The sequence below is a fragment of the Acartia tonsa genome, chromosome 11 (assembly GCF_053477335.1).
Source record: "Acartia tonsa isolate MP-2025a chromosome 11, ASM5347733v1, whole genome shotgun sequence".
Taxonomy (NCBI): domain Eukaryota; kingdom Metazoa; phylum Arthropoda; class Copepoda; order Calanoida; family Acartiidae; genus Acartia; species Acartia tonsa.
In genome coordinates this window covers 10964453-10986758 of record NC_137270.1, presented here as the reverse complement: position 1 = coordinate 10986758, position 22306 = coordinate 10964453, and the positions used below count along the sequence as shown (strand labels likewise).

Sequence of the window (22306 nt, the reverse complement as noted above, 5' to 3'; positions counted from 1 at the left end):
TGACTAATACCTATCATAATTTTTGTGTGTAGTAAGGTACGCTTTGAGTACAAAATTTTAATCCATAAGACACATGCATATATGGATATAATCCTATTATAATTAAAGGATAGATATATAGATAGATTAGTAATTTTATAAATAAATGAAAAAGTATATTAGTTGGAAATTTACAATTTTAGAAGTTAACTGCTACTCAAGCAGTAGAATTTTGTATCTATCGGCCAGTCAAAAAATCAGATCAAATTATGAACAAAAAGTTGATGTTTTTAAGATTTTCATGTCCTATACCCAATATCACAGTACATTATGGATAATTGTCCAAGGAATCATCGTTTGTCTTCAAGTATACTTACTTATTACTTTTCCTTGAATATTTTTAGAAAAATACTAGAAAACATCCTATTTGTATATGCTGTACATAGTTATTATAAGATTTATACTAAGCCCTAAACACCAACCACCCATCCCCTCCCCTTCCTCCTAACTATTTTACTTACTTTATGTGTTTTTTAAAGATTTTTCTCGTATTCATTCGAATCCGGTAGATAGGAACCGGTTCTCATCCATACGAAAAAACTATGTCTAGCATCGTATTATATCCAGCTTTCTACGAATATAGAAATGTACAATCATAAGATTAAAACTAGTTTTTTTAGCCGGTGACTTCGTCACCTCGGGGCTAAAAAAACTAGTTTTAATCTCATAATTGTACATTCTATATCTGCGGAAAGCCGTTTATAATACGATGCGAGAAATAACTATTCCATTATGGATTTAAAATCAATTGTTATCTGCTGGTTTTCAGTCATACTGAAAAATCATGTGTAGCATCGTATTATAGACAATTTCCGTGGATATAAAAATAAATTCAGAAAATTGATACTAGTCTCGTCACCCGGTCCTCTGACCCCTAGAATCTTACAAAACTGGTTTTAATTTGATATTTTTTCATTTTAGTATCTGCAAAAAGCTGTCTTTATAACGATGCGATAAGTAACTATTCCACATATAGGGTCGGGTGCGCCAGTACGTCAAATTTATGATTCTACTGACAACCAACACTTCAATGAATATTTTTTCTGGTGTTGCGTCTGTTTAATTGTCATTGCATTCCCCACACAAAAACTATTAACATCTTGTGTCTGACATAGCAGCAGTAAAAAAATTTATCCATATTTTTTTCATGATGTGGATGGACCAATCAACCTTCCCGATAACAAACGGATGTGTTGCAGGGAAAAGACAATGGACGATAAATTCAAGTACATCCCAAATAAGATAATCAAAATAAACCATTAATTAAACCATTTTATCAAATTTCAATAAAAGTGCCCAAAGTCTTTGAGCCAACGAATATGATAAAGCTTTGGGTACCAGTGTAATTTACAGTTTAATGTCACCTCTTTTCCTAGATGCGTTTAATATATTAGATAAAATTTCGATTTACTTATAAAGCTGCTTCGCTGCTACACAAAGCAAGCCGAAATTTAAAAGCATTTAAAAGGTAATTTTTGCTTTAATGAGATTTAATTCTTAATTAATACCCTTGCTAGATTAAGCCGTCTAGAAGGTCAGTTAAGATTTACACGAAAAATCCACGGGAGGGAAGTGACATTGGACTGTAAATTATACTGCATAATATGAACGTTATCTCATTCGTTGGCTTAAAAACTTTGGGTACTTTTATTAGATTCTAATTGGTTGGTACAAATAAGCAGTGATTAAATTTTCCCTTCAATAATTTAGATCTACAGAAGGGGTATCATTGAAAATTATTTTTTGGGGAGTAATCAATTCCAAATCCAATGTCTCATCTCTTGATATCCTGAAACAAAAAAAAAATTTTTCGAGGGTTAACTTAACTAAAAATACCATTGCATATGAATTGTATAGTAGCTTCAATACTAACAAGGATGACAACATCAATAAAATCGAAGCACTGAAACGTTAGGACAAATAAACATTAACACTTGTATAGTGTCAGAACTGAATAATCAGAATATAAGAGTATAAGTACAAGAGTCGAATCAAAATTGTAAGTACATTTGTTGAAAAACTACTTGATACAGGATAATGTTTATGGACAGGAATCACCATGCAAAGTTTGAAATTGATAGGACAATTCTAAAATGCCTAAATTAACAAAAAAATCTATCTATCTCGAACTGACCGACCCTAATTATAGAAAAGCTTCGCTTTTAAAAAGTAATAAAAACGTAAATATTCACATATGCGATACAGAAAAACGTGAAAAAGACATAATTTTTATCTTATTCAAATTGCCTTAAAAAAATTGGCCACGATTTTTGAAATACAATAATAAGATATTTTCCAATAGACGAATAGAAAAGTACATAATTTTAAAATCTACAACATACAATGCCGTTGATGTATTTGGCTCTTAATGGAGTGAAAAAACCTAGATTATTTTTAAAAGAAACAGAAGTTATAGATATCTATTGACTATACCTGTTTAAGAGGGTTGCAGAATAGCCTAAAACTGTTCTGGGACCTATTTGAAGCTCCCGGAAATGAAGAACTTAATCGATTCTTCAATTCAGCAATTCTATTTAACCCACAGACACTGAAATGATTTTGAAAACCGAATAATAATCGCGAGAACGGTTCTTAGTTATACTGAATTTTATAAAAAGCATCGTATTACAGACAAAATTTTCCATGAATGTTAAAATAAAAATCATGAGATTGATACCAATTTTGTTACACAAGGCTTTCGGCCTCTCGCAGCTAACAAAAATTTTAAATCTTTTATAAATGATATCTGCGGAAAGCTGTCTATAATACGACGCGATAAATAACTATTAAGCCATAGAAATAAAATAAAAAAATTTTAAAAATCACCTAAACATTTTTAAAAATCTATTGTGAAAAACGTGGTAAAATTATGAAGACATAAAAAGATATGCCTTTCAATGGGATTATTTCCATGGATCTAAAGGGATAAGACAATGGACAATAGAATTGAAGCACGTTCTCAATTAAGATATACACAAAATAATGGTGAAAAGTTTTGATAAAGTACAACTCAATTAAAAAATATATAACAGTACCCAATATTTTTCACGAACAAAAATAAATCTCTTGTCTATAAGACTTTGAGTACCAGTATAATATACAGTCCCTTCCTTCCTGGGTTATTGCCATTCAGGTGTAAAAAAAATTAGGACTTAAATGTAAGATATTTAGGATTTTTAATTTTCTACAATTTTTAATAACGTAATTATTATCCCAAATTTCAGAGACACTTCTTATTGGTCCTATGCTGGTTTTAAGCTATTTAATGCTTGGTGGGAGGAAAATGTTTGTCAGTTCACTCACCTAACAGAAACTACTTCATTACTTTAAGGGCTAAGGAATTTCATCCACCTTACCAAGCCAAATTTCTGCTGTTTAAATTTATCTTAGATTATTATTGTAATACAGTTAGGGAGTTGAATCCATTTTTATAGAAGCAGAAATATAATCTATGATTATGGTTTGGACCCTCTAAAACTCTAATCTACCCTTCCACTTTCCCCTCTCTTGGGAAAGAGAGGGGAAAGTGGAATCTTACATTTCAAAAATCGTATCGGCGTTGAAGATATCTTCACCAAGAGAAGGGAAAGTAGAATCTTACATTTCAAAAATCGTATCGGAGTTGAAGATATCTTCACCAAGAGAGGGGAAAGTGGAAAGGTAGATTACAGTTTTAGAGGGTCCAAACCATAATCATAGATTATATTTCTGCTTCTATAAAAATGGATTCAACTCCCTAACTGTAATAACTAGATTTTATTTGAAACAATTATATGATAACAACAATATCAATCTTGTTATAATGAAGAAGTAAGGATTTTTTATCTTAAGCTTGAGATTTAATTAACTACTGCACTGATTGAGTTCTTCTTTAATTAAGGGTACCTACACTTAGGTCCCAAGATATTTTTTCGCTATTCTATGTTAAGATTGACTCTTTGCGTTGGTTTTAGGCTATTTTCTGCACCCTATTATTTCTGAATATTTTAGCAATTGTAAGAAAAAATAAAATTCAAAATAAAAGTATTTATTCAATCTAATATACAAAAATTTCTTCATTTCTTGATAATTCTCTTTACTTCTGGTTGTCTGTTGAACCTATTCACGTTCTTGACCACCTCCTTGGCCAACGAGTTGATGGTGGGGGTGAGGGAACACTTCTTTCCATGAGTCATAATGTTAACAGAGGTTTCTTTCAATCTTCTTAGGTAATCATACCTTAAAGAAATCAAATTAATAAAGTGTATATTCATAAAATATTGAAATATTTTCTATGTTTCGTGAATGAATATATTATTACTTGAATCTAACACCAGATTTTCATGTTCTCTAAAAAGTGAAACTTGAAGCGGGCTATGATAACGATACCTCCATCCCACCCGCCTCCACTCCTTCCTGATGAACGAACTGACCAATAAGTGAGTTCCATGTTAGCAAGCTAAATTAACGAAAATGTTCCCTCTGTCATAATATCCACGTATAATCTACATCTATTGATTTGTGATAAAATGATTAAAAAGTAGCTCGTATTCTCTTGACAAAAAAAACATTTTTACCTGTCCTCAATTGACCAGTTTCTTGGATATTCCTCTCCAGCTATCATGTGACTAAGAACTGAGAACCAGGCCACCAGTGCCGCCCTGGCTGAGCCGCTCATTGCCGGACCTTTAGCGGCCAGCCGTTTCTGTACACAATCCTTGTCGTAACACAAATTGAGTCCAATACAATTATCCACGCAATCGTCAGATTTTTTATAAACCTTGGCTTCATTCATTTCTTTCCATGCTGAAGCAACCTGCTTGCCGAAAACAGGCTGCACCAAGCGTGTCAGGTTTGATTTGGTGAAAGGAAGATCTCCAAGGGCTGCTGCAACCAGGGCAGATTTATCCTTACAATGTCTGTTCAACAGCTTTTTTGTAACATTTTTTGATAGGTCTGTGAGATTTGTTAGTTGTTGATTAGGATAGCAAAGTCCCCCGATTCGAGTTTCAAGAAGTCTTTCGCACTCCTCGACAACGCTTTTCATTATTTTGAACGACATGTTTTCACTTAAATTATTTTTACAATACTAAAAAAAAACACTCAAAATTTTTCGAAGATTTTTCAGATTTTCAATTGCGGATTTTTGTATAAAAAAAAAGATTGCATTAGATAAATTAAACTTTCCGAAAGTCTCACATAAAAGAACTTACTTATTTTAAAACACACATGTGAAAAAAAATATACAAAACTGTAATATTATCTATAAGTTATTTTCACGATTTTAATAATTTTAGAATTGGTATTAAGTTTTGTGTGAATCTTAAGCAGCACAGACATACTATAAGTATAGTTTGTTTATATATACGTCTAGTAAAATATGCCTTTTCTTCCTGGGGATCACCATAATTAATACAATTTAATTTGTTTATGGAATCGACAACAATTAAAGTCTATGAATATGATTAAAGTCCCTCCATAGATTATGACGTCATACGATAGAATAGCCAATGAGATGCCAGTATACATTGTAATTATCCAATGGTAAAATTTATGCTGGCCTCTCATTGGTTATTTTATCGTATGACGTCCAAATCTGTGGAGAGACTTTAATTATCTTCTAAGAATTATATCTGATTGTTCGAGGAGTCGTGCTAAGTTTAAAATGAAAGGGACTTTTCTTACACACCTATTTTACTATAACCCTAATCATCCATTTTTTTTTTAGATTTCTTATCCTTTGATTAGTTACTCGAATAAAAAAAACAAGGATGACAACAACTGAATGATAATCATAGCGTAAATAAATCGATAAACATCTTACTTATGACATGTGACATAATATGATACAATATGAGGGAATTTGATCATAAAAGCGAGAAAGTACATCAATTTTTTGGTAGCATAGATACTATATAAATTCCTTGTAAGTTTGTCTGTAAATATGGATGTATTGATTTTACATTTTTACCCTTCAAAAACCAACCCTTTATGGCAAGACCTTTGTTAAGGGGCAATGACCTAACCTAACCTAAAATAGCCTCTCAAGGGGCGTTTCGTCGTATTTTCACAGTAACTTTTATCCTATTTCTAGCCCCTGTGGGGGTTTAACCCTACGGAACAATCACCTAACCTAAAATAACCTTTCTACAGCTACTAGTAAAATACAACGAAACGCCTCTTAAGATAAAAAAAGCTCTAATTGCAAGCTGTAATAAAGTTTTTACGGGCTAAGCATTTTTAATAATTAAATAATTTTAATCTCTCTAGTATGACGCTGTTTATTGGTAACTAATCTTAATTTTAAGAATTAAGAAAATATAGGAAAATGTTAGATATATAAACAAACAATCCATTCGTTCTTCAATATTTTCAAACTAATTAAATTTAAATTACATTTGTAACCAATTAATACTAACAAAGATTAATATATCATCCGTTGTCCTATCCCAGCTAAAAAAATCCAGGGATCTAAGGGGATAAGACAATCGCTGATAAGTTAATGTACATCCCCAATAGTAATACCCCTTCTGTAGATTACAATTAGTGGTAAAAACTTTTGAACACTCAACTTAATGAACCAATCAATCAAATTCAATAAAAGTCCACAAAGTTGTTAAGCAAACATATAGGAAATCGCTATCATAAAACTTTGGGGACTAGTGTAATAAACAGCCCAATATCCCCTCCCTCCCTTACAATATTCAGTCCTTTGAGTAGTTTTCAAGTTGTCATTTAAAACAATAAAATTATTTGGTGGTTCCTAAAACGATTTGGGATAGTATTATAACAGCAAAGTAAGAGGTTTGCTCAGACTAAAATCACATTGTTAAAATATAGAATTTTTAATTATTAACCTCCTTTATTTGTTATTTGTTTTTACTGCTGTTTTTTTTTCTAGCAAACATTTAAAAAGATAGCCCTAAATATTTTCACATTCCAATTTTGATGAAAGATAATATAGGCCTTTTTTGATCATCTTTAAATAAAAGTAACAGCATATCTTTGTGTTTGTCTATCTGTCTGTGTGTTCTGAATGATCTTGATAACCGCTAAACCGATATCGTTCACCTACCCAATAAAACATATCAAAGGTCCTGGAAAGGTTTATAACTAAATATTTTGTGGGAGGTTACCACTACCCTTCCGAGAGAAATCGCCCCTAGAAAAAAATGATCCCCTTAAAAATAATTTTTATTTTACTTTTTACAACTAAAATAAAATTTTGGGGAGGGGGTTAAAACTTTCCCCACCTTCTCAAGTGCCCCGAGAGGCCTCTAGGGGGGTAACCGCTAGTAATAGCTAAAATACAAGTCAATAATGCTTTTCAGAGATGCTTCTCTCTACTTAGAAATAGAGTCAGCTTGCTTTAGTTTGTTGAAAAAGTTCCTTTTGTTAGTTGACATGACTTTACTTCTACTATGTTTGGCGCGTGGCATCTATGGTGATGTTCATTTAAAACAGCGAATTTACATTGTTTATTTAGCAAGTAAAAATATTGGATTATCAATTATGTGTGTGTATATAGGATGTCTAATGAGATGATTTAGCAGTTGAACTACAATTTTTCAGGAAACTTAGTTTTGGTTCAGGATGGCTAGAAGCTATTAGATTACGCTTTTTAAGTTTTTAAAGTATTTTAACTACTTTCAGACAAAAATTACTATAATTGTACAATCTCTGTACAATTAGTACATTTATGGGGCAAGGGACCTATTATTTACGTCGCTATTTTCTTCATGGACATTAATTTAGCTAGAAAATAGCAACACTGAATTTTGGGGTGAAGTGTTCATAAGTGGAATAAATTGTTTGTTTGTGCGTATTCAAATATGAATTCGGGACATGGATTTGGTATACCAAGATAATCTTTTCTCGTATTCATTCGAATCCGGTGGATAGGAACCGGTTTTCATCCATACGAAAAAATTATGTCTAGCATCGTATTATATCCAGCTTTCTACGAATATAAAAATGTACAATCATAAGATTAAAACCAGTTTTTTACCCCGTGCCTTCGTAATAATTGTATTTTTATATTTGTGGAAAGCTGTTTATAATACGATGAAAGAAATAACTATTACAGTATGGCTTTAATACCGAATATCATCCGCTGGAATAAGCTGACACTACTAAAAATCATGTATCGCATTGTATCATAGACAGATTCAAACGAGTGTTCCTCTCTGGGTAAACAAAGCTAGAATTAAAATTAAAATTTTGCATTTTAATAACAGTGGAAAGTTGTCTATTAGTAGTTGCAATAATAGTTGTTAATCGCGTCTTATTGTAGGCAGTTTTCCGCGGAAAGTACACCTAAAAATTTAAGATAAATATAAGTTTTGTTAGCCCCGAGTGGCCGAAGTTATTAAAAATTGCAATAAATATAAAAAGCATTACAGACAGAAGAACAGACACAGAAAATAAACAATTAAATTTATGGATAACGATCCTCATCCATATGTTAATAAAGGTTCATAACCATTTCTTATTCCCTTTCATTACGATACATATTATGATCAATAGTTTTAATATAAAGGGACTGTTCTTCCCAAAAATATATATGCAAGGATGATAATGTTAAATTGTAATTAATTTTTTAATAAGAATGTTTAAATAATAAAATAATTTAACATTAAATATTACCTAGCGGGAGCGCTATTCTCTTTTTAAATCAAGTCCAAACTGTGCAAATGTGCATGGTATTAAGTTGCATGCTGTTACGGGCCAAGACATTCCACCAACTCTCATTATTAGTGTCCCAGCAAGCAACGTATATAACATATAATGTCTTCAGTATGACGTAGTGTGATCCAGAATCGAACCCGATACCTTTCCGTCACTTTTAACATCTAGCTAATAGTTTACAACTCCTTCTTTAATGATTATTAGCTTCTAAAGGCAGAAATTGATTTATATACAAAATTATCTCTAAGACTAATAATAAACATTAAAATGAGTTATAGAACCATTAAAAAAGTAATATTCATTTTAAATTACTGGTAAAATCCCTTTTTTTACAACTGGACTACAAATTTCAAAACCAACAAATAATGATAACTCATTACTATTCTACTTAGGGCTTCCAGACAAAGAACGTACAATCAAAGGGTTGTCTGTTTGGTATTACTTATCCAAGTGATACGTTGAGTTCTAATGAACGATTGAAGAGGACTTTTTTTTGCGAAATATGGGATGCTGCCAAATTACTAAAATGATAACTAATTTACATAAAAATTAACATTTAAATACGCCGCTACTTTTAAGGGTAAAAGGCAGTCATACGGAAAAACAATTATTATTACATTTATCGTACAAAAAAAATTATTTAAAAAGTTGTAAAAATCATTTTTCTTATACTTATTTTCAAGAATTGTAAAATTTTATATATATTTTTTTAAGTAACTACAACAATTTATTTATAGTTTCATCTCTCTTACTGCCTTCATAAAAGATTATGTTCGTAATAAGACTAAAGACTCATTTTATTAACTTGATTTAAAAAAATTTTAAAGGTATTTTTGTAACCCCACCCCTCATTTTAACAAATTTGACCAAAATGTATTGATTTTGAACTGTTTAAACTCCCCCCCAACCAACAAAATAATTTTAATATTTATATTTTTTCATATGCGTAGAAATATTGAAATGAAATGACTGTGAAGGGTTGAAAAAAGAGATAGATAAAGAAGCTTAGAAATCAATACTTTTGAAAAAAATCAGTAATGTTTTTATTTATTTTGTCTTTTAAGACAACGCTAACCACTGAACTAATAGAGTTATTTATTTGAGGGAAGATTCATATTGGTCCCAGGGTTAATACAGGCTACATAAGTTTATTTAAAGCTTAGAACTGCTTACTGTTATACAAAGTGTAAGGAAAAGCAGCGAGTAATTCACATTTTCTGCCATTTAAAGATCAGAGTAAAATAATAGAGGGAGAAAGGGTTAAATAACTGAATATCCCCTTTCTAAGGATCCTGTACCGACTTTCCATTGGGGGAATATGAAAATCAACCAATAGTGTCGGGAATATCAACACAGCCAAGTCACTACATAAGAGCTGAAAGCATTTTGCTAGTAGACGTAAAAGGTCCTTAACAGGGGGATTCAGGTAGTTGTCTGGTTATACAAATATACTATGAATTTACCATTTGCACAATTTAGTGTAAATAATATATGCAGACAAAATCACTAAATTTATTGTATCTGGGCTCAGTGGCGTGAGCAGAGTTTTGCGTTACAATTTTTGCCAAAAATTATTTTATACCATTCAAAATCAATGCACTCACAGGTCCTAAAAAGCGCCTTTTTACTGAGCTGGATCTTTAAATCATTTTAGTGGTGAGCCAGATCGGGGTGAGCCAACTTTCCACCAATGAGAGCACAGCATTTTATGAAATGTGGCGCTGTGATTAGCTAAAATTCGGCTCACCCCGATCTGGCTCACCATTAAAATTGTTTAAAGATCCAGCTCTGGTAAATTTACGTACGATTAACATCATCTAACTTGTGAGAAGGAGCAGGGGGGTTTGGGAGGACTTTTTTATCTTAACACTCCCCTTTAGGTTGGGTGTTGTAGATGGGAGGACATATAGGGGAGGGGGTGTATCAACATTCCCCCCCCCCCATAAATTCGCAAACGGGTGGATGTTTTTTTTACTTATCCTAATTATCCCTGATTATTTTCAAAAGCGTAGAAATATTGAAATGGTTATGAATAAATATTAAAATTTTCTATGTAAATGTATTTATGTATATTAAATATTGATGTTTAGTTAGTGTTGGTACTTTTGGAGAACACATATAATCCTTTTATAAAAGTAACAGGGTGTGTGTCCGTCTGTGTGTACCGAAGGATCTCGCTAACCGTTGAACCGATATGGTTCTCCTTTACGGTGTAGTTTTTCATAGGTCCTGGTAAGGTTTATAACTATTTGGGGTTGGGTACCACTAAACCTCCCAAGAGAAATCATTGTAAAAATGATCCCCCTAAATGGACTTCCATGCAATCAAATGGTTAGTTGTCTGTTGGATGATACTTAACCATACATAGATCCTATAATTGGCATGTTAGCGAATGATGATCTGGGTTTTCTTGATAATCAATTGAAATCTCAAGAGAATCCCTCCCCAACGAGTTAATTCAAGAGTGAACATCAATTTTTCAACCATTGCCTTACCCCTTTAGATCATCATTGGGGATCTACAACAATTTCTAGGCCATTGTTTTGTACTTTTATATACCTTAGGGTATGTAGGATTCTCGAAAATTTTATCCAAGGGCGCTTGTGATGGTTGGTAGTTCTTTGCTGTCCCAAACAGTTTACACCCAATAAAGGGTATGGTAAATTACATTACAAATGGCGTAAAAATTTTAAAATAGATTTCAATTTATGGAAATTTTTATTGTAATATGTCTGAACGCACGTTTCAATATGGCAGTGTCAAATCAAAATCAGTGGCGTGCTTAGGTTTTACTGGATGGGGGGGAGGGTGCGAAATGCCCCCCCATAATATTTACACCACCTCTATTAAAGTAATATAATAGAGGGGTGGGGTCAAATAACTGTATATTCACAGGGTGGGGACCCTGTGCCGACTTTCAATTGAGTCTTTTAATATCAGTCACTAGCGCCGGAAATAGTAACACAGCCAAGTTCAACCTTTTATAATTTCTAACACCCCCCCCCCCCACTTGAAGAAAAATTGTAAAACAGAAAATAAGAGGGGTGTAAGGGGTTGTATCCATCCACTTTATTTTACCAAGAGGGTATGTACATTATACACACGCCCTTCTGCACACTTTTTATTGAATTCTAAAATTATTTTTTTCATACAAATAATCGAAAATAGTTGATTTGTAAAGAAAAAGAAAATCAATCATTTGATAATAGATAAATATTACATATGTTTTTAAAATTATAATTTTAATTTCAAATGCATATTTAAAAGCTAAAGGATACTATTTATTTAGTGGTTTTAGAGCTAAGTTTCCCTATAATTTAGTAAGTGAATTTGATTAAGTCTGTTAAGATTTTATTTAGTATTTCATTAACTAATAATCATTAACAATTAAACATGTAAAAAAACAGTTAGGACTTTATAACAAAGGTTTTGTCATTAAAGTTTTAGTTAGTTAATCTACAGCAACACTCATATGATTCCAAATCCGAGTTTTAAGCCATGCTGAAAATCCATGTATCTTTTATAAAATTTTATTCTTCCAGTATCGAATTATTTTTTAATCAAAAATGTTTCTCTATAATTGAACAAAATCGTTCTTGTGTCTTTTTTTGGCATATGTCACTTTACTTTCAGCAACCATACGAAATAACAATACATTCAAATTTCATCTTTCCCATGGAGAAAAAGAAAAGTTAATATTTATTAATAATCAAAAACTGAACAGTGAAGACAAAGATTTGAGAAAAAAACGATATAATCAGGATATTAAAGTAAAATGATGTGTGTCTGTCTGTAACTTGTAATTTGATGACCGTAGCTGGCTAAAAAATCGATACCTCCCATCCACAACCTTTACTGCATCCCCTACCTTTCTACTATATGAACGAACCTACCAATAAATTAGGTCCATATTAGCAAGCAAAATTAAAGAAAAATTGTCCACTGTTAATATATCCAGGTGTGTCCTATATCCATTGTAGCATAAGATCTCGCTAACAGCTGAACTAGAAGCTTTAAAAATGTGGGTGTATACACCCCCCTGGATGACTCCCTTAAGAGATCTAACCACCTACACCTCCCAGAGTTTTAGAATCTACACCCCCCTGATACATCCCTCTAAAACAGCCAAACTTTTATATATTGTATACCTATCCATTTATCTTAAAAACTTACAAACCAATGATTTTAAAATAATTTTAATAATTCCACAATGAATATGAATAGGGAAAGGATAACACAAAGATAAAGGGACTGGGACATATACTGAAAATTGTATAAGCCTTTGGTAGTTTTTTATGTATATTTTGAAATAAATCTTCAAAAATCCTTAAAATTAACATTAGAAAAAACATTTATTGATCTAACAATAAAAAAGTATATTATTAATTAAAGCTGGTTTTATGTTAAACTTAAAACAGTCAGACAATCTTTACATGACACATCTTTTGTCTGTAAGACCTAACATTTGAATTAAACACCAGCGCCAGATATAGCAGCAGCAATTGCCATTTTCCAGTATTTCTAATATCTTTAAATCAATGCTTAAAGCAATTAAACAAACGAATTACACTTTTCACAATTAAAATATCCATTCCTTTATACATGAAAATAAAAAAATCGATGATTTACTTACGTTTTATTCTTTTTAATCAATGTATGTTTATGAGTTGGTTCAAGTGGAGTTATTTTTGCAGCGTAGCCACTCTTTAAGTCTAATGTGTCTGTCTGTTAGTATGTTATGGTTTGGGGTAAACCCATTTCCAGACCCCCAGCCAATTATATTTTGGTTTAAATGGTAACGAGTTAGTAGACTTTTACAATCAACAACTTGTTTAGATGTTACTAATATCGTATAAGGCAAAAGCACATGCACATAGGCTATTACGATTTCAAATTTCAGTCTGTTAATGTACCATATTTTTTTTCAGAATATTCTTTGTATTTAATTTTTCTGAGAAAAAAAAGAAACAATAAAATTAGTTTTTAACTATCGTAAAGAAATAAAATAAAAAATAAACATAAATTATACTGATTTGAAAAGCAAAGCTTTTCTATATCCTGTGACTCTGTTCGTTTACAATGTTTAGCTCAAGAAAGTCTGTCTCTCGCCACGTCAAACTAGAGACGTCAATAACAATCAAATAATGAGCTCTGGCCGCAGCGCTCGGCACCCTTGCCTGCCTAGCCGCAGCACTCGGCCCCCTTGCCTGCCTAGCCACAGCGCACGGCCCCCCTAGCCTGCCTAACCCTAACCTGACCTAAAGTAATAAGGTGTGCTCGACTGAGCACTTTTGGGTTAACCGACTATTTCTTGTTTACATAAAGCAAACTTAAACTTTAATTTTCCTATTATAAATACCTAATCCTAATAATAATAAAGAATATGGAAACCCTTTTTGTTTGAAGTATCTTGCTGCTTTATGTAGATATAAGTTTGGAAAATTTGAATTTTTTTGGATTTTTACATTCTGAGCTACTCTTTAATTCATTCTAACAGGAGCAAAAAATTTCAAAATAATTGTTAAAGATGAAAAAGCCGAACCCTTTTTTGGCAATAAGACACAAAACAAATAAGCAGCTTTATTGGCTTTAGAAATCCGTACCTGCTTTACTAAATTTCTAGATGGGGCAATGTCAATTTATCAAACCTACAACCCCCCCCCCCGGGCCCCCCCCCCCCACACACACATAAACTCTTCAAGAGGCAGAGTTTCATTGGCAGAAGACTATGACAGGTTATCAAAGAGTCATATGCAAGACATATAGTCTAAAAATCTTTTAACCAAGAACCGATCTTTGACCTAAATTGAAGAGCTCTATTGGTTCAGTGGTTAGCAAGATAGTTATGGACAACTAAAAAACCTTATTACTTAATATTAAAGGATTCTAAGATTTTCTCTGATCCGAGATTTAGGAACAAAATTTGTCCTTGAAATGTAAGTGTATAATTTATACTGGATCCCCACAGGGATAATATGGATTAGGGCTTCATTACTCCAATAATTACCCATAACTTTCAGTTATTTTAAATTTAGAGGGGGGAAGAAATGTTTTGAAGAAAAAATCAATTTTGCAAATATATTTATGCCATTAAAAGTTGTAGTGTTTTTTTTGCCAATAATAATCCCGGCAAATAAAAACATATCAACATACAAACGTTCAATCTAGTTTCAATAATTACTATTTTGACCGGCAGAAAATTTAGAGGTATAATAAACATTTATTTAACTTCTTTGATGTCTCACTATTGCTTATTGTTACAACAATCCTGTTACTTAATATCCCTGAGACAGTGCAGTAAAAATGTTAAAATTGTGCATATTTTGGGAAACAAAATTGTCAGGAAAAAAATGGATCTTGCATTTGAAGAAAATTATTGGTTTATTTCTTGAAACCAATAAATCATACAAAAAGATTTTTAGCAATCGTGTTTGTTTGTTTTAGCTAAACTAACCTAAAGGAAGAATTTTTATGTTTATTTAAATTCAAAAACATAATGTAGATCAAAAGAATTATTTGCTATATTGATTGATAAATTGAGTTATAAGGTAGAAGTTCTTGGCTAGGAAAATCTTCTCAAAATAATTCAGTCATCTATCTTAAAAATCAGACGAGTAATATTTGTTTCTTTCCATGACCATAAGCACCAATAGCATAAAGAGTAACAGTTAAAAAGTCAAATTAAAATTTTTTAGCCACTCATAATATAAGTGTCGAAATATTAATATAAAAAAAGAAAAATTTGTTCTTCGGTTGCAATATCCCTTAAAATGTGTGAACTTTATGCTCTTCTTGTAAAAGTGTCATCAATATTGTAAGAAAACTCACAAATGGACAATTTTTATGAAAAACAATAGACCAAGACAGAAAATTGCTAAACCCGCGGCATTAGTGTGAATGCTAGCGTGCCTGCTTGCTGTCGAGGAGGTGTCAGGAATCTAGTCCACACCGTGTAATACCAAAGACGTTATATACGGTACCTACTGGTGATCTGTCTGACTCTGCGCACATGACACTAATAGTGAAAGATAGGGTAATGCCTCAGCCTTAAACAAACGCCTTACCATGCACAGTTAAGACTTTAAGACAAAGATCGTACAGTCAAAAGGTTGATTGTCTGTTGGTTGTTACTTAAGGAGAATTATAGGAGAATCCTGCCATAACGAGATTATAAATAAGGTAGATTTAATTTCTTAGAAAAACTTGTGATTTTCTCAGCTACTATTCAAAATATCCTTACGAAAATTCCTATGACTTTAGACCACTTTTTCTTTACTTTTTGTGTCCGTCTGTCCCATCAAAAAAGTAATGAAAATCGCAAATATCCTCAGCTGCTAGTTAAGCAAGATGTCTAAAATTAATCACATTATTAAAAATCTTCTATTATTATAGTTGTCTTTTTTGCTTCGCCACTTATGGACGTTGTCATCCTTGTTTTTTAGAATCCTTTTTCTGTAACCTCAAAATTATGTAAATGATATATTTACATTCCCGTTTAGACGTCTCCCGTCCGCCCCTCTGCCCTGTCCTTCAAAAAGTGTCACTTTTATTGGAGCGTCGCTACTCTATAAGTAACTTTTTCCGTAAGTTGTTTCTATACGATAAAATAATAATATTGTGTAATAAAGCTTATTATTGGCCTTAGAAAAGCTTTGATCCGTTTAGGTTCGATCTTACAAAATATATTTAGTCAAGATAATTTTCTGGTTGTACTTTCCCGTGATCAAAGAGAAGCTTCTCTAAAAATAACATTAGACAAAACCTTGCTGTTTCCTTGATTGTATTATACATTTTATTATGATACTCTTAGCTTTCTATGTTGGGAGGTAACCCCATATATTTTTGATTTTTAGAGGGTTTTCTATTTTTTTTTTTTTGGGGGGGGGGGAGGTGGAGAGTTAGGTTATACCAACCTAACAAAAAAAAACAGCCCAAAATCTATAAAAAAAACAACCCTGAAAATTTCAGTACCTCAGTCCAAGCTGTTTAATGGATCTTAACAAATCCAATTTATTAAGCTACGCTACGCTAATATGGGAATAGTATTGTGCTTGTTAACATATCGATGGGAAAAGGAATATATTAAGGCTATGTATATAAAAATGTAACAAGTACTGCAACTTTCATAAGTAGCGCAGCAATGCTTTAGAACAAAGTGAATATGTAAAAATCGTTGGTTGAAAAGTTTGGAAAAAACAGTTTGTACAACTCAATCAAGTTTTAAAGCCATTGAGTGAGATAACTTGTTTATAAAACTTTGGAAAACAACAAAAATCACCGTCCAACCACCCTCCATTAGTAAATACCTTATCGAAATATGTTTAGATGTATGATTATACGAAATATTAAGAAGATTTATACCAAGGTTGTAGAGAAGTTACGCGTCTGAAAATCAAAATCCAAAAATATTCCATTTTCTAACCCTTTCAAAACTTTTCTCACCCTTTCTCTTCCTGTCTCTTTCTTTCTATCTCTCTCTCTCTCTCTCTCTTTCTCTCTCTCTCTCTCTCTCTCTTTCTCTTTCTCTCTCTCGCTCTCTCTCTCTCTCTCTCTCTCTCTTTCTCTCTCTCTCTCTCTCTCTCTCTCTCTCTCTCTCTCTGTCTCTCTCTCTCTCTCTCTCTCTCTTTCTCTTCCTCTCTCTCTCTCGTCTCTCTCTTTCATTCTACATTTTTAGTAAAGTTGTATTAATAATACAACTTACTTGGTCCGTCAGACTGTCGATCATGCCACAAAAGACATTTATAAATTGATATATGTAATACTTATTTCCTCTCTTCTTTTTATGACCACTGAAAATCTGCTCGATAGATACCTTTGTACGTTTGTCTAGTTATCTATTTTATTATCCCTGTCTTTTTCTCTTACTCTCTTTCTCTCTCTCTCTCTCTCTCTCTCTATCTCTCTATTTATTTATCTTTTTCTCTATCTTTTTTACTCTCTTTTTCTCTAGTAACCGTGACCCTACAAATGAAATGAACCTATAAAATTGTAATTTCTCTACTGTCAAAAATTTTAGACAACTTACCACTACAAAAATTTAGAAAATTTTTCCTTTTCCTGTTAAAAAGAATTTTAAGGCGAAAATTGTTATGATATTAAAATCTTTAAATTTCTTTTGTTATTAACAAAAAAAAAACACTGATGTAAAGATATATCTTATGTGGTATATACAGGTTGTAAGTAAACATTATTAATAGTAGCTCAACATCATAATGTCAAAAAAGCCTTTTTTTAATCAGTTGTTCTGTATAGCTTAAGCCATCTGAAGTCTACTACAAAACAGAACATGACTCATAGAAGATAAATTAAAATATACAAAAATTTTATTTTAAAAAATCAATTTAATAAACTTTTATTTTGATATATTAAAATCCGAATATAGAAAAACGTAAAATTACAAAAGAAAAGAATCAAGTTATTATGCCTTTATAAAGTTTTTATATTGAATTTCTGACATTTAAACTTAACTTATAAGTAATCACAAATGTGAATATATAAAAAAAACTATCTTCATAGTAGCTACACTCTTATCTTAAAAGTTTTATGTTAAGACAAAAAAAAATGAGAAAATAATAATATACATTTATTAAAAATTCTAACTTCTTTTACATCCATAAAAGGAAAAATGAAAAATAAGCCATAATTTTACATGTATTTTTAGCAATCTGATATACAAAATAGAACTTTGTCTGTCTGCCTGTCCGTAAAAATGTAGCTTAAGACATCGCTAACCGCTGGACCGATTGGGCACTTTTTTTTGTTTTGTAACAATTATCAAGTAAGTAAGTCCCATATCTTTGGGCGAAGCCGCTAAAGACTCGGGGCGAAGGTGTTGCGTAGAAAGATAGAAAGATTTGGGTATAGTCCCTTTCGTGCCAATCATCGTGGCAATCATCTAACCCAACATAACCTAACCTAACCTATAAAAAGCCATTTTAAAGATACGACGAATCGCCCCTTAAGGGACGTTGCCACGAAAGGGGACTATTCCCAAAGATAGTTAGCTAGATAGAAAGAAAGATAGATGGATAGGTGGATAGAAATATCCATTATCCATATTCTTATGAAATTATTGCGTGTGTTATTCAATAAGAAAGTTTTACCCCAAAATTTTCCTATAACAAAAACTTCGCTTAGAATCAGGGTTACCAAAATATATATAAAAAAAGTTTATAATATCATGTAAAGTTAAAAAAGTCATGTAAAATAATAGTTAATAAACAGCTTTCCGCGGATATAAAATGAGTTATAAGATTAAAAATACTTTTTTTTAGCCCCGAGATACCGAAGCATGGGTTAAAAAAATGGTTTTAATCTTATCTTTGGACAATGACATTTCATGATAGAATTTTTTGTATGGATGAGAACTGGTTTTATTCCCCCGGATATTAATCGGTTTCAAATATGAATACGAGAAAAAAATGCAACTGTTGTAATGTCAGACACGTGATAAAGATAATATCAAGTATGCAAACAGCCTTTGCAGAATGCACAGATAAGTCTTCAAGGGAAGCATTGTGCAATCAAAGGGTTGAATGCATTGATCCTAATGGATAAGATATTTAACTGTAAATTATTGCACATTCTCAATAATATGATAAACAAAATTAACCTTTTAGTAGATAATAATGATTGGTTGATAAGTTTAGACAATGATAGTTTAAACCAACTAATCTTGATTTTTAAAGAATACCTAAAGTTTTTAAGATTACGAATAACAATAAAAAAAAATCTACTAATCACATTCTTAAAAAAATCTTCCAAAAGCTAAAATTTGATAACCATGTTTTAAAAGAAATTATCATAATCTATGATCATTTTAACCGACTTACCCTTAAACTTTATTCAAAGGAGTAGTTTTATAAGGTTTATAAGTTGGATTTATTAAGAATATAAAAAAAATACGGGCCATAGAAACGTCCATTATTAAGGATTCATAAGTTATTCTGTGTATGTTTTAGGCTATTTTGTAGGAGTAAAAAAAGAGGTCAACCATCCAATAAAATAGGAAAAAGCTATCACCTCTTTACCGACTGAAAAATAAATTTTTTTGGTACTCTAAGGGACTGATTTGATTTATTTATTCGAACATTATATTGATTAGTGATTTTTTTGACAGTCCCTAATTTCTTAACCTCATAGAATTTTATCCTTTTTTCAGTCACGTAGAAAAAAGTGGCGAAAATAATTTGATTCGATTTTTTGTGGCCCTATTCATAAAACGTACATTTTTGTAAATTGTAATAGATTATTATAGTTATAGATCTGAACTTTTTTTATTTATAGAAGTCATGAAAGATAGATGTCGAAACTTAAAAGGCTAGGTTGAACCCCAAACATCTATTCTTTACCTTTCATAAATTTAAAGTGTCTAAGTTGACAATATGGCTTTAATACTATGTATTTTTTATAGATGACATAATGTCAATTTATTAACTACACATACTTATACAATTCACTGGGACAACTTACTTTCACCGTTTGTCTGTCTGTTTGGTTTTATGAAATAAATGGTGAATTTTTAAAATCAGTTTGCCTCACTAAAATCAGTGAGGCTTACTAAATATTTAGAGGGGATAATTTTGCCTTACTAAAATTTTAGAGAGGCAAACTGATTTTAGTGAGGCAAAAGTTTTTTTTAAGAATTCACCTCAGATGTTTTACGAATTCAACCATGAAAAGGTTTTAAGAAATTAGGACGGAAGATTTTAAGTTTCATATTGAATAAAGAAATTTAGAGAAAATTCTTAAAGTTTTTATGAAAAATTTGTAAAATTACATACTTATCTTTCTATCTGCCTGAAACCACCAAAGGACTCATAACCCATACAGAGCCAGCCGTTTACGAGATTTTTAATTGCTTACAATAGAAACATTCTTCTTTACATTATATAGGTATTTAAATGATAATGTAAGTCTATTCATTTATGCTTATTATTGCTTTGTCTATCCTTTAAACTCAAAGACGGATATATTCATAGACAAACGGACAATGATTTAGACAAATAGACAAACATAAGCTTATAGGGCTCGGCAGCCGCCTGTAAGCCTGAGGAAAATCAACCTTTTACAATTTTGAAAATCAGCTGTAAGTCTAATCATGACCCAAATATAGCAAGCCATCTCTTTAAAAAAATTTCAAACCATCCAAACGAGTTTAAATTTGAGACTTCATCGCGGCTTAGGCATGGCTGCCGAGCCCTGGAAAATACAGTTAGTTATATATAGACTAAATGCACAACATAAATGTATATAATTTTATCAGGTCTGATAATTCTTGATCAAAAAGGCCAAGATAACAAGAACGACAACTTGCATAAGAGACAAAGAGAGATGTGAAAAATGTAAGGGGGGAATTCCTTAGCTTAAAACCGTTTTATCTCATTTCAATTAAAAAATAGAAGTTTGACAAAAAAAGTCTTACAATTAAAGAGTTGGTTTGATATGATTTATTTCAATTCAAACCGCAAAGATATGAGAATATGCCCAAAATGTAGAAAATCCCAACTTCACCAAATTATGAAATGATTTATATTTCCTTTAATGATAGATAAGCTTTGATTTATTACTAAGAAAATTAGACGAGTTTTTTTCTTTAAAAATCTCACTTTATACAATGTCTACGATTTTAATCTGGGGGAAGGGGGTTCACCCAATTCTTTTTTTTTCTTTTTTTAACCCTTACAGATCGGGCCCCCATTCCCACCTTAATAGATCGGGGGGGGGGGGGGGGGGGTCATATTGACCCCCCCCTCTATCTCGGCTTCTGTTAGAGATAAAGACGTAAAATTTTTTTCTTGTGGTTCATGTGTATTTTTAGAGAAAATTACTTTTTCTAGTCATAGCAGTCAGGCCGCTCCTTAGCCGCTTTTAGCGGCCAGCCGCTAAATTTTAAAATAGCTGTAGAGCGGCCAATTTTGCAGCTAGGATGACCAAATTTTAGGACGAACTTTTATTTTTCATAACAAAAAAATTACTTTTTCTGATCATCGCCGAAAAACGGCAAATAACGGAAACCGCCATTTTCGGCGGTTACGGCGGTAAAACGGCGGTTGGCGGCGCCAATTAATATTTTTATCTGTTTATTGTTGCTCAAGAATTTACCAAAAAAATTTATAGGTCTCTAGCTGTAATAGAAGCCACGATATTCATGATATATGTCTGTAGTAAAAGCCGGATAAAAATCGGTCATAAAGTCGGTCAGGGTGCGATCAAACGGTCATAACAACACTTTTCTCATGAGGTCATTGATATCTCAGTATTCACAAAAAAAAATTTAGGTTTCTACCTTATACACAAAAGTCATAATGTAGAAATTAAGATTTATTTAGAATTTTTTTTTAATTTTGGTGCTACCCAACCGACTTTGACCGGACACCACGACCGACACAGACCAGATATCCTAATAAAATCAACTCTTGCCGACGCATAATTACTAAACTTAAAAAGTCATGAAGTCACAGCTCTCCATCTTACCTACAAAAAAAATGACATTGAAAAACTAGAGATCTGTAAGGGTTAAATAAACAAAATCTACAGAATGTTTAAAATGAACGTAGTTGTAAAGTTGCTTCACTTGTACCTAATTACTTTGGGAATT

At 31.8% G+C, this 22306-nt stretch overlaps 1 protein-coding gene across 1 annotated transcript; it reads right to left on the bottom strand.

The window, feature by feature from the left end:
• Positions 1–4050: 4050 nt before the first annotated feature.
• LOC145331451 (uncharacterized) lies at positions 4051–5166 on the bottom strand. Its single transcript, XM_080176102.1, has 2 exons — positions 4596–5166; positions 4051–4257 (listed from the first exon to the last, which is right to left on the bottom strand). The coding sequence occupies exons 1-2, from the start codon at positions 5078–5080 to the stop codon at positions 4095–4097; spliced, it is 648 nt and encodes a 215-aa protein (XP_080032228.1). The 5' UTR covers positions 5081–5166; the 3' UTR covers positions 4051–4094.
• Between the last annotated feature and the right edge of the window lie 17140 nt (positions 5167–22306).

Bases quoted from the DNA above. Each gene is read 5' to 3' on its own strand.
- LOC145331451 (XM_080176102.1), bottom strand. From the start codon at position 5,080: ATGTCGTTCAAAATAATGAAAAGCGTTGTCGAGGAGTGCGAAAGACTT. The intron at 4,258-4,595 runs GTAAAAATGTTT...GATTTCTTTAAG, and splicing joins AACTGGTCAATTGAGGACAG to GTATGATTACCTAAGAAGAT.